Source organism: Thalassophryne amazonica, chromosome 4 (assembly GCF_902500255.1).
Source record: "Thalassophryne amazonica chromosome 4, fThaAma1.1, whole genome shotgun sequence".
Classification (NCBI taxonomy): domain Eukaryota; kingdom Metazoa; phylum Chordata; class Actinopteri; order Batrachoidiformes; family Batrachoididae; genus Thalassophryne; species Thalassophryne amazonica.
The window spans coordinates 50007807-50019003 of NC_047106.1; the positions used below are offsets into that span (position 1 = coordinate 50007807).

Here is an 11197-nt window from a genome sequence, read left to right on the forward strand (position 1 = left end):
ATGTTCATGTCTCTACCATAAGCCGTCTCCAAAGTCGTTTCAGAGAATTTGGCAGTACATCCAACCAGCCTCACAACCGCAGACCACGTGTAACCACACCAGCCCAGGACCTCCACATCCAGCATGTTCACCTCCAAGATCGTCTGAGACCAGCCACTCGGACAGCTGCTGAACAATCGGTTTGCATAACCAAAGAATTTCTGCACAAACTGTCAGAAATCGTCTCAGGGAAGCTCATCTGCATGCTCGTCGTCCTCATCGGGGTCTCGACCTGACTCCAGTTCGTCGTCGTAACCGACTTGAGTGGGCAAATGCTCACATTCGCTGGCATTTGGCCTGTTGGAGAGGTGTTTCTCTTCACGGATGATGCGAAGGAGATGTGTTGCACTGTATGAGGCAAATGGTGGTCACACCAGATACTGACTGGTATCCCCCCCCAATAAAACAAAACTGCACCTTTCAGAGTGGCCTTTTATTGTGGGCAGTCTAAGGCACACCTGTGCACTAATCATGGTGGTCTAATCAGCATCTTGATATGGCACACCTGTGAGGTGGGATGGATTATCTCAGCAAAGGAGAAGTGCTCACTATCACAGATTTAGACTGGTTTGTGAACAATATTTGAGGGAAATGGTGATATTGTGTATGTGGAAAAAGTTTTAGATCTTTGAGTTCATCTCATACAAAATGGGGAGCAAAACCAAAAGTGTTGCGTTTATATTTTTGTTGAGTATATATATATATATATATATATATATAGAGAGAGAGAGAGAGAGAGAGAGAGAGAGAGAGAGAGAGAGAGAGAGATTTGTGCATTGTTGTAGTGTAGTTTTTATTTTTGGCATTTATTTTATTATTAGAGTTTATTTTGTTTAGTACTTTGATTCCTGGGAAAGTCTATATTATGATTATTATTGTTAATAAAAATGTGTCTCTTTTTTTTTTTTGTATATACTGTACGTTCAGAAAGTATTCACAGCGCTTCACTTTTCTCACCTTTTGTTATGCTACAGCCTTATTCCAAAATGAAACAAATTCATTTTTTCCCTCAAAATCCTTCTCACAACACCCCATAATGACGATTTTTTTTTTTTTTTACTTTTTGCAAATTTATTAAAATAAATATCCACGTTCTTTGCTCAATACGTTGTTGGTGCTTTTTGGCAGCAGTTACAGCCTGTCTTCTTAAATATGATGCCACATGCTTGGTGCACCTATCATTTGGCAGTTATGCCCATTCCTCTTTGCAGCACCTCTCAAGCTCCATCAGGTGCACAGCTATTTTCAGATCTCTCCACAGATGTTCAGTCGGATTCAGGTCTGGGCTCTGACTGGGCCACTCAAGGACATTAATAATAGTGAGTTAAAAAAAAAAAAAAACCCTGTCACGAAAATTTGACTCATTTCGTGATGGGAGCACGAAAAACCGTGACTTGGCTGTGTGTTTTGCACTTCAAGGCCACCGTCTACAAATTTAAGAATCTCTCTGCTGATGTATTTTTTTTCTTTGCCCCACTCGTTGCTACTTCTGTGGGCTTTGTGCCTCTGCAGATTTACCCGCTGTTTAGCGGATGTAACGCGATGCCTGCAGTCGGCAGCTGGTGCTGGCGGCCCCTCGGCCCCATACTGAATCAGCCGAGGGAATTAAGGGCTCTTCTCCAAAGAAAGCGACAGGTGTTGCCCTGCGCCTCGTTTGTTCTCCTCCTTGTTTAGCGCCTTCTGATTTGTGTGCAACTGCGTTTTCACGTTCCCTGCTGTACGGGGCACTTTAATATTCCGCTAATTTGCTTGAAAACGCGCACCACGCACGTGCAAAGAGTTTTTTTTTTTTTTTTCTGAGATGACATCATTTAATGATGCTGTCCTGTTTTGTTTTGTTTTATTTTGCCCTCATTTGCTTCTAAAAGCGCTCAGCCCTCGTTATTACAGAGCTGTACAGCAGCATTATCATGCAAATGACCGTTACAACGGCGCAGTTGTGTCTGCGTCAAAAGCGGCGGTTCCGTGCGTCACGATCTCTCTCCAGGTAAAAGCGCAGACAGTGTGGTGCGCGCTTCTTTTCCATGATTGCCCAGTAAAAGCGGCAGTGAACTCTGACGCCCCGGACGAATGGGAGAGGTTTGGAGCTTTTGAAGTGCGCTTTTTGGCACCTCGCCACCTTGGCCTCCTTCTTGTTCCAGACCTTAATGGTGCGGACTGTGTGTGCACAGAGCAGCTGTCCCGGCTCGCTTTTGTTGGAGAACTCGCTGAGGGACCAGGCGCCCCCCCCTCTGTGGAGCACATCATAACAGCAATGAAAGCGCCATATGCGCCCTTCTCTTTTCATCTGCATTAAAACGAAAATGTGTATGTGTGTGTAGTCAGTGCGCTGTTCTTTAAATACGGAAACACCCCGAAAGTTAAAATGAAGTGTTACTAAATATTAAAGCAATGCAACACTGATCATTTCTATTCTGGATTTGATTCAAGTTTTAAGTTCAAGTTTCACAGCTTCAGCTTTCAAAGTTTGATTTAAGTTACACTTCTTACATTTCAATAGACAGGGGAGCACATAACTAGTACTGGTGGTGCTCCTGTGTGCTAAACATCACTGATGCACAGCAGAGGGAAACACACTTCCTACAATCTGTCACTGCTTTCCTCTTATGAAGCGCTTTCCTTGTGTTTTCTGTTGCGCATCATTTACTTTTAGCATGCACAATAAGCACCATGAGTACCAGTTATGTGCATGCCTGTCAATAGATATGGATCACATTTAACCTGCAGAGTGGGAAGCGATCCCACAACTTTCTTGCTGTGCGTGCCACCCAAACCATATTTGGAGCCTATGCTTTGCCAGCAGCCACAGAATGTAGACAGGATGCTAGTTTGTCACAGGGCCGCTGATCTTCTTTTACAGACTTGATATTGTCCAAGTCATTCAAAAGTGAAGTTAGAGCTCTTTCAAATAATCAGCATGAGATAAATGGTTTCGATTACCCAGACCTGTTTTCGGCTGAGAGGTAAATAAATGGCAAATGAGAGAGAGAGAGATTCATCATCAGCCATCCTGTCTATGGCTGATGATGAGACTTTGATTCATGCATTTGTCTCCTCTAGATTGATCTATTGTAATGCTCTATTTTCTGGTTTACCACAGTCCAGGATTAAGGGTCTTCAACTGGTTCAAAATGCTGCTGCCAGACGTTTGACACAAAGCAGAAAGTTCAACCACATTACACCCATTTGGGCATCCCTGCACTGGCTCCCAGTCGCTGCAAGATCGGATTTTAAGGTACTGTTATTAGTTTATAAGATTGTTCATGGACTTGTACCTCCCTATCTGGCTGACCTGGTAAGGCCCTATATATCATCTTGGGCCCTGCGTTCTCAGGGTACAGGACTTCTATGTGTTCCCAGGGTGAATAAAAAGTCTGCCGGTCACAGAGCTTTCTCCTACCGTGCCCCAGCTCTGTAGAACGATTTCCCAGCACACGTACGGCAGTCAGATACTGTGGAAACTTTTAAATCATGTTTAAAGACTCATTTGTTTTCCTTGTTTTATCATTAGTGTTATGATGTGTTTTTATTTTTGTATTCTGTTATGGTTTTGTCTTTTAATTGTGTTTTTAAATTTTTAATTCAGTTTTTTCTGTTTTTATTATGTTGTGTGAAGCGCGTTGAGATGATTTCATCGTGAATTGGCGCTATATAAATTAATAAATTTGATTTGATTTTAAATGGACTGCATTTATATAGCGCTTTTCCATCTGCAGCAGACACTCAAAGCGCTTTACACATCAATCAGACATGAAAACCATCAAGGCCCTCCTCTATTTATTATAATACTTTTGGCTTGTCACTAGGGATAAATGATGTCTGGCTTCTTATTGACCATGGGACATGTTGCTTAATGCATTTTTATCCATAACCCCAGAAGGGGGGTATTGAGTTGCACTCAGTCAGTGCATCTCTCCATCAATCACATTTTCTCATGCCCATGATAATCTGAATAAAATGTATTGGATTTTCACCAAATTTGAACTGGACATCCCAAATGAGGACTTCTTGGATGAGTTCAAATTTGCAAATTATAATGTTTCACCAAGACCCCTGAAGCACCACCCACTTTACTGAGGAGGGTATTGATTCTTGTGCCCATGAACAAAATTAATCTGATTTTCCAACAGCATTCTTCTGATGAATTAACATGACCGTGCTGCTGTTAATCTGGTCATTTTGGTAAATTTGACATGCAGTTGTCACTTATTCTAGATTGAATCCCATTAATATAGTTTATCTTGGTTTCTCACATTTTGCTTTGCAGATATGGCACAAATACACGTGTTTATTTTGCACACATTTTACACCGTCTTTCCAACCTGACTCCAGATGTTGAAGGAGAACGGGACACGGGTGACCTTGAAACGGGACCTTCTTGATGGGAAGTAATTTCAGTAGACCACTGTGCTGTCACAGACTGTGGGTGAAGGACTCCTGTCATTTGAAATTGGAATAACTGTTTGCAGTACTTTTGCAAGAATTTAAACGTTACTTTGAACATGGCTTTTCTTTAAAGTATTATAAACATAACCAAATGAATGTATTAATTTTTTTAGACTCTTGATTCAAACAGCATTTAACACACAATTTGGTCATGCACTTTCAAGATGTATTTTTCACATGGCACTGTAATGTGCAATGAAGAAATGCAATCTTTAATTCAGTTTGAATTATTGCAGTTAAAAATTACAATGAAAATTTAATGAACTGCATATCACATGACCACAACCTTTTTGTCTCTATTCAAATTGCAATCCATTAATTTATCAGGCAACATAACTAATCTGTTTTGTTTGATTCTTTACTTTCACTGAAAGAGGACACGTCTTCTTTTAGCAGTGTGATGTTGCGTGAGTAAAACTAGGTAATAGTAGCTGGAAGCTTGAAGACAATAACAGCTACGACAATCTGACATTTGATCCCAATGACCTTGATCTTCACCCAATTGATTGACCTCTGGTTGACTCTGCCAGGGCATTTCTGGAAACCAACTATGTGTGTGCCACATTTGGTCCAAATGAGATTGAAAGTCATATTCCTTGATCTTGACCTTTGTTAAAACAAATTCTTTAAGGGCAGTTATGGGAGTCAACTGTCACTGACATATCAAGTTTGAAATAGAAATGTGAGAAATCAGCAAAAGAACCTGGGAGAAGTAGGCCAGCATACGTACAGACAGGTGGCTCCATTGATTGAGCTTTAACAAATTTGACCTTGTTGGACAATTCCAGAACTCAGTTTCATATATGTGCCAAATTTGGTGCATATCAGCGCAAAAAGCTTAAATATTCACCTTTGACCCCAATGGACGTATCCCCAATGATTGACCTTTGTCACTTTTGACCTTGCCTGGACAATTCTACTGGCTACTTCCATATGTGTGCTAGGTTTGTTGTAAATCGGAGTGAAAAACTGGATGTTTGACTCCAATGACAGTGACCCCAGTGATCAATTTTTTGTAAATTTGATCTAGCCTGGGCAGTTGCAGAACCCACTTATATATATGTGCCAAGTATGGTGGACATCACAATGAACCAAAGAAATATGAATTTTGAACTTTGACCTCAGTGACCTGTTATGTGCAGACGCGGGTTGAGGAGCGGACCAGCGTCTGACTGAACCCAGCACTAAAATAACCAGAAAGCGGTTCCAAAAACAAAACATTTATTTCCCTTCTGTGCAATAATTGTGTACAACATAAATGTGCGGTTTGTCTGGCGAGGTGAAGGACAGCGCGCTCTCCAGCGCCTAAATGGATCGAAGCCCGACGCTTCTGGACCCAGACTCACTGCCGAAAACCCCCCAGGTGGATACAACAAACTGACTCTGTGAAGGATGGAAAAGGTGAGGTAAGTCAACAGCTACAACAAATATCTTTCAGAGGCACACACTATCAGCAACACATTCAGGTCTGAATTTAAGCTTTATGTAATTGAGCAGCTTCTCACAACAGGTGGAGGATCATCAGTCCGTACGCCACGGCAGTGAGAAGCAAACTGCACAATTCTCATCAATGTTCAAATATACTGCGTAACAAAATGCCAAATTACTATTAACGATCATTCAGACAATAATCACCTCTGATGTGTGCTGAGAGCATGTGTCCCTCACCCGTCCTTCACAGGCACGATGTGTCAAACCCAGGCGCGGTCGTCAGCGTCTCACAAACGAACGTCACAAGGTCGAGTTCCCGGCAATTCTGCTCAAATCACTCATGACTTAAATGCAGAACGCCATCTCATTATCTGCTCAGCTGAAAGTCTTTAAGTTTGCACGTGAGCATCATCCACAGGTGCTGCAAGTCATTAGGCCTGCACGTGCACATCCTCCACAAGTGCAGCCAATAATGCTGATGAGGGTGAAGGACTCTTCTGCCAGCACCTTCTCCACAGACAAAAACCAGTTTGCATACCACCTGGAGAGCAAAGAAAAGAAAACAACACCAAAATGTCCAGCCAAACCCCCCAACACACAACATGACCTTGACCTTTGACCCTATCAACTTTGATCTTTGCCAAAATAATCCCTTTAAGGGCAATTCTGGAGTTGACTGTCAACCACATATCCAGTTTTCTTTTGTAACTGGCCAAATCTCCTGAGAGGAGGGGAGAAAAGAGACAAACTTTTCTCAAATTATATCATGAATGATATTGTGTCAACATCTGACTGAAGTCCCAGTAGAGTTCCAAGCAACTTTTATGAGCAGGAATCTAATAATAGTTTGATGCTTTTTCCACAATGTAATCCTTGAAACAGTTGAAGTTTCTTCAGAGAAGAAACAAACACAAAATTAACACAAAACTACTTATGTTTTAATATAAGCATGGGTTCTCCATGCTTATGTTAAAACATAAATAGTTTTGTGTTATGTAATTATTATTGTTGTTGGGTGCGTGGGTGAATGTAACTGTATTATCCCTTTACATTTATGCAATTTCATGAAGCAATAATCCTGTAAAAATAACCATTTTGCTCTGAGATTAAAGAAAACTCTCAGTCATTCAGTGTGCCACTGGATGTCAGAAAAAAATTATATATATATATATATATATATATATATATATATATATATATATATATATATATATATATATATATATATATGAATCAGATGGTTAAAAATGAATACAATCTTGTGTATAATTTTTTTATTAAATTTTGTGTTAATTATAAAGTAAAAACAAGAAGATATAAAAACCTATTCAGTGCAGAGGAAGTGGTCTAAGAAACAAAGTTATGTCTTACAATATTAAATAAATAAAGCTGTTAATATAATATAAATACGTGAAAGATTAATAAAAGCCTTCTATAATGCAGGCTACAAGAAAGTCGACTTCTGAGGGGAAGTACTGTGAAAAGGTCTGAAGCAGCCCTAAAATATCACTGGAACAAAAGCGCCCCGTGTGCGTCGTCTGAATGGCATATCTATAAGATACATAATAGAGGGTTGACTAACAAAATGAATCGAGATCTTTAAAATTCCACCAGTTCACCAGGGCCTCCACATCTGCACTGTTCCCAGGTGGAAGCTGTGAAGTGGGGGTCTCTCCTGATGTCTGTGGGAAGGAGGGCTCTCCTCTTTCTGGAGATGGGGATCTCCTCTGAGGGGTGTGCCAAGGAGATCTGGCCCTTTGCAATCAGGAGGTATGATGTCATGTCTGGGTGTAGCCTGGAGGAGGCGCTCATCATTAGATGTGGGAAGAGACTTGAGTAAATGGTTGAGCAGGCGGGAGCCAAGAGTTTTGTCCATCCAATCACAGGTGAGGAGCATGTTGTGGACTTCGTGCATGCACTGGATGTAACCAGTGCTGTACCTCTGCTGGGCCTCCAGACCCAACATGGGCTCTGCTGGAGAGAAAGGAGGAGAGTGAGGACATCATAATATATGATTTTGTCTGGTCTTGACACTGAGTTTGACTTTTCAACATCACTCATGTGGCCAAGAGAAAGTTATGACTTCAAATTTATGTCTCACAGTAATGACATTGAGTTCATCCAATTCCTGAAAATATCCATTCTAAATGAATTTGACCTTTCAAGGTCACCTGGGGTCAAATGGTGAAAAAGGTGCATTTCAACTACAGAAGCCTATAACTCCTTCAGATTTATCTGTGTGTCTTGGTGGCTTCCTTCACTCATGTCCTTCTCGCATGGTCACTCAGTTTTTTTGAGAACTGCCTTCTTGATGAAGACTAACAACATAGTATCATACTGTAGTATTTCTTAATGACTGATGTAAATGACATCTAAGACATACTCAGTGGCTTCAAAATGTTCATGTACCCATCAACTGACTCGACTACAGAAAACTGGCAGCAAGAGTGGTGTTTTTTACTAAAACATAATACTTGTATTTCTTTTGTCCAAATATTTTTTTCAACAATATCTTTATTAGACTTTCTGAGTTAGAAAAAAAAATAAGGAAAACAAAACAAAAAGTGAACAAAAAAGACCAAAATCTGACATAGTATTTATATAGAGTGGAGGTTCCTGTATGACAGGTACAATCGTTAGAGCATTAAATGTTAAAATGTCAAAAAACAAAAGCCTTACACTAAGTTTTCCCTTTTAACACACATTTGGTCAATATAACAGTCCAAACAAAACAAACATGGCGGTTATGATAAGATAAGATAAGAAAAACTTTATTGATCCCACAGTGGGGAAAACCACTTGTTGCAGCAGCAAGAGCTGTACAGTTGAAAGGAAAAAGAAAAAGAAAAATACTTTAAAGAAAGATGCCTATGGTATATTGTGATGTTTGCTGGTGGGTGCATAAATACTGATGTGAACAGATTATGTGAAAAATAGAATGTAGCAAGTATAATTATGTATAGATATGGTAAAATTATTGCACAGGATAAATTGTACAGTTGTGCATGTAATAAAGCACAAAAGGTGAAGGTACACATAGTTAATAGTGCACAATCAGCAGGTGATTATGGTACTAGAAACATTTTGAGGTATTATACAGTCTGACTGCAGTTGGAATAAATGAACTGCAGAGGTGTTCTGTGTTGCACCGAGGGTGCAGCAATCTATTACTGAAGGAGCTGCTTAAGGCTCCCACAATCAGCTAACAGCCTCCTCTCATTCATCACCTCTATGGGGTCCCAAGTGCATTCCAGGACAGAGCCAGCTCTTCTGGCCTCAGCGGGTTAAGGGACAGAGTTATGCACAGGGTATAGATATTCTGCTCCAGATTCACTCATTAGATGAGATAAGTCATTGTTTTTTATATAGTGGATGAATCGATCCCACTTTGTCCAAACATTTGATGAAGTTTTTCTGATGTTATCTTTGAAGTGTCACTAAATTAGTTTTGCCTTGTACTGGTTATTGCTACAACTGATCCTGGCTACTGTTATGCCCCAGACAGCAAATCTGATCCACATCTGGGCCACATGTGTAAGTTCTGAACCAGATCTGTAGTCTGGACCCCAATCCTGTATGCTGTATGGGATCCTATATCCCAGAAGAATATAGTCTTTACACTTAAATGCAAATCAGAAATATTCAGAAACTGCACCTAGAACATACTGGAATTCTGCTGCTACACAAGACTTCCATAAGTAAGCAAAGTGTGTGTTAACCAAAAATTAAACCATAACTCTTATCCTTATCCTAACCCTAAGTCTAAAGCACTTAAGATAAAATCATTTGCAAGGTTGCTAGGCAGCTGTGACACCAGGTATCAGGTCTCATTTGAAGATTGTCCACATGCATAGTGCCCTTCCAGAAATGCTGGTCAGATTCAGGAGTGTAAATCAATCAGTTTATCCCTGTTCACAAACTGTGTGGAACATTTATTTGTACAATAGATGTTCTGCACAGTTTACAAAACTGGAACAAACACAGCTATCCCCACTTCTGAAATTGACTGCCATTTCTGGAAGTGCACTGTACGCTTCCTATGTCGAAACAATCCTCTAAACCTGATTTAGATAAGGCTTAGGCTTTACTATTTTGTGAAACTGATTTCAAAAAATATAGACATTTGAACATTACTTCAATTTCTGGACCACAGACGCCTTACACAGTTGCAGAATTGCAATTTGGTTCAAGTTCAGTTCTGGAATATTTCCAATTTGCAAACTATGTGTAACAAAAATACAGGCTGAAATTCTGCTTGATATAGTAAAAAAACATGGGTATTTTGTGCTCAAAATTTGAGAATTCTAAGAGAAAAACTCTGAGCTACAGAAAGTAAAGCAAAAATGTTTTGTAATTGTTCCCGTTCTCCCTTCTTCTTTTTTGACAAGCTTAATCAAATTAAAGCATTGGTCATAATCGAGTGTTCTATCTGCATTTAATAGCTGTTTTGTTAATGTGGGAAATGCTTGTTGAAATTTGTAAGCTTTGTAAAAATAGTTTGTTTTGTGATCTGCTACAGGTTCTCTGGAGATTGTCTTTTTAGCAGTTTGTGGGAAAAATGATTTTTACCACGTGATTGATTGATAAAATTGTTTAAATGTGACAAAGATTGTTAAAAAGAAAAGGAGCAAAAAAAAAAAAAAATAGTTAACAGGTCCTTTAACAGGTGGCGTGAACTGGAATGAAGTGAGTGTTGTTGCTGCCCTCTGCTGATGTAACACCACAATTGCAAGGCATCCTACACTTTCTTACCGGTGACTTTACTGTTCTGGATGTTTTGCAAATGCTTCACAGTCATTTCCAGAATATCCGCTTTCTCCAGTTTGGATTGCTGTGAGAAAACAGAAGGATTAAACTTCACACTTTGGCTCAGTTAAATTCGGAACAGACAGAAATAAAGTGCGCTGAAGGAAGAAGCCGCTCACATCCAGTCTGAAGGCTCCGATCACGGCTTCTTTCAGCTGATCCAAACAGTTGTTTATCCTCTCTCGTCGTTTCCGCTCGATCAGAGGCTTTCTCAGCTGCGAAGAAAATAAAAACAGTTAAAGGAGAATTCTAAAAGATTTTTTTTTTTTTTTTTTGGTTAAAAAAATAAAACAGATAGAGTACCTTCCTCTCCTCTTTGGCGCTGGCGTTTTTGTGCGCACTGTGCGCCACGGATGAAGCGGTCATGTTGTGCGTGTCTCTAGGGCCCTCGGCGCGCCGCGACCCTCTTATTTATACTCCACGATTAGCATGTGAATGGAAGAATTATTTGGCTGTGGGATTTTCCCACACACGG

The 11197-nt window shown here is 40.1% G+C and overlaps 1 protein-coding gene across 1 annotated transcript; it reads right to left on the reverse strand.

The window, feature by feature from the left end:
- Positions 1-7228: 7228 nt before the first annotated feature.
- Positions 7229-11197, reverse strand: her8.2 (hairy-related 8.2). The gene is made up of 4 exons (XM_034167850.1): positions 11026-11197; positions 10842-10937; positions 10669-10747; positions 7229-7893 (listed from the first exon to the last, which is right to left on the reverse strand). The coding sequence occupies exons 1-4, from the start codon at positions 11086-11088 to the stop codon at positions 7532-7534; spliced, it is 600 nt and encodes a 199-aa protein (XP_034023741.1). The 5' UTR covers positions 11089-11197; the 3' UTR covers positions 7229-7531.

Excerpts from the sequence above, each read along its gene's own strand:
- her8.2 (XM_034167850.1), bottom strand. The coding sequence starts at position 11,088 with ATGACCGCTTCATCCGTGGCGCACAGTGCGCACAAAAACGCCAGCGCC. Across the intron at positions 10,748-10,841 it reads TCGGAGCCTTCAGACTGGAT|CAATCCAAACTGGAGAAAGC; the intron begins GTGAGCGGCTTC and ends GTTTTCTCACAG. Across the intron at positions 7,894-10,668 it reads CCAGAACAGTAAAGTCACCG|CAGCAGAGCCCATGTTGGGT; the intron begins GTAAGAAAGTGT and ends CTCCTTTCTCTC.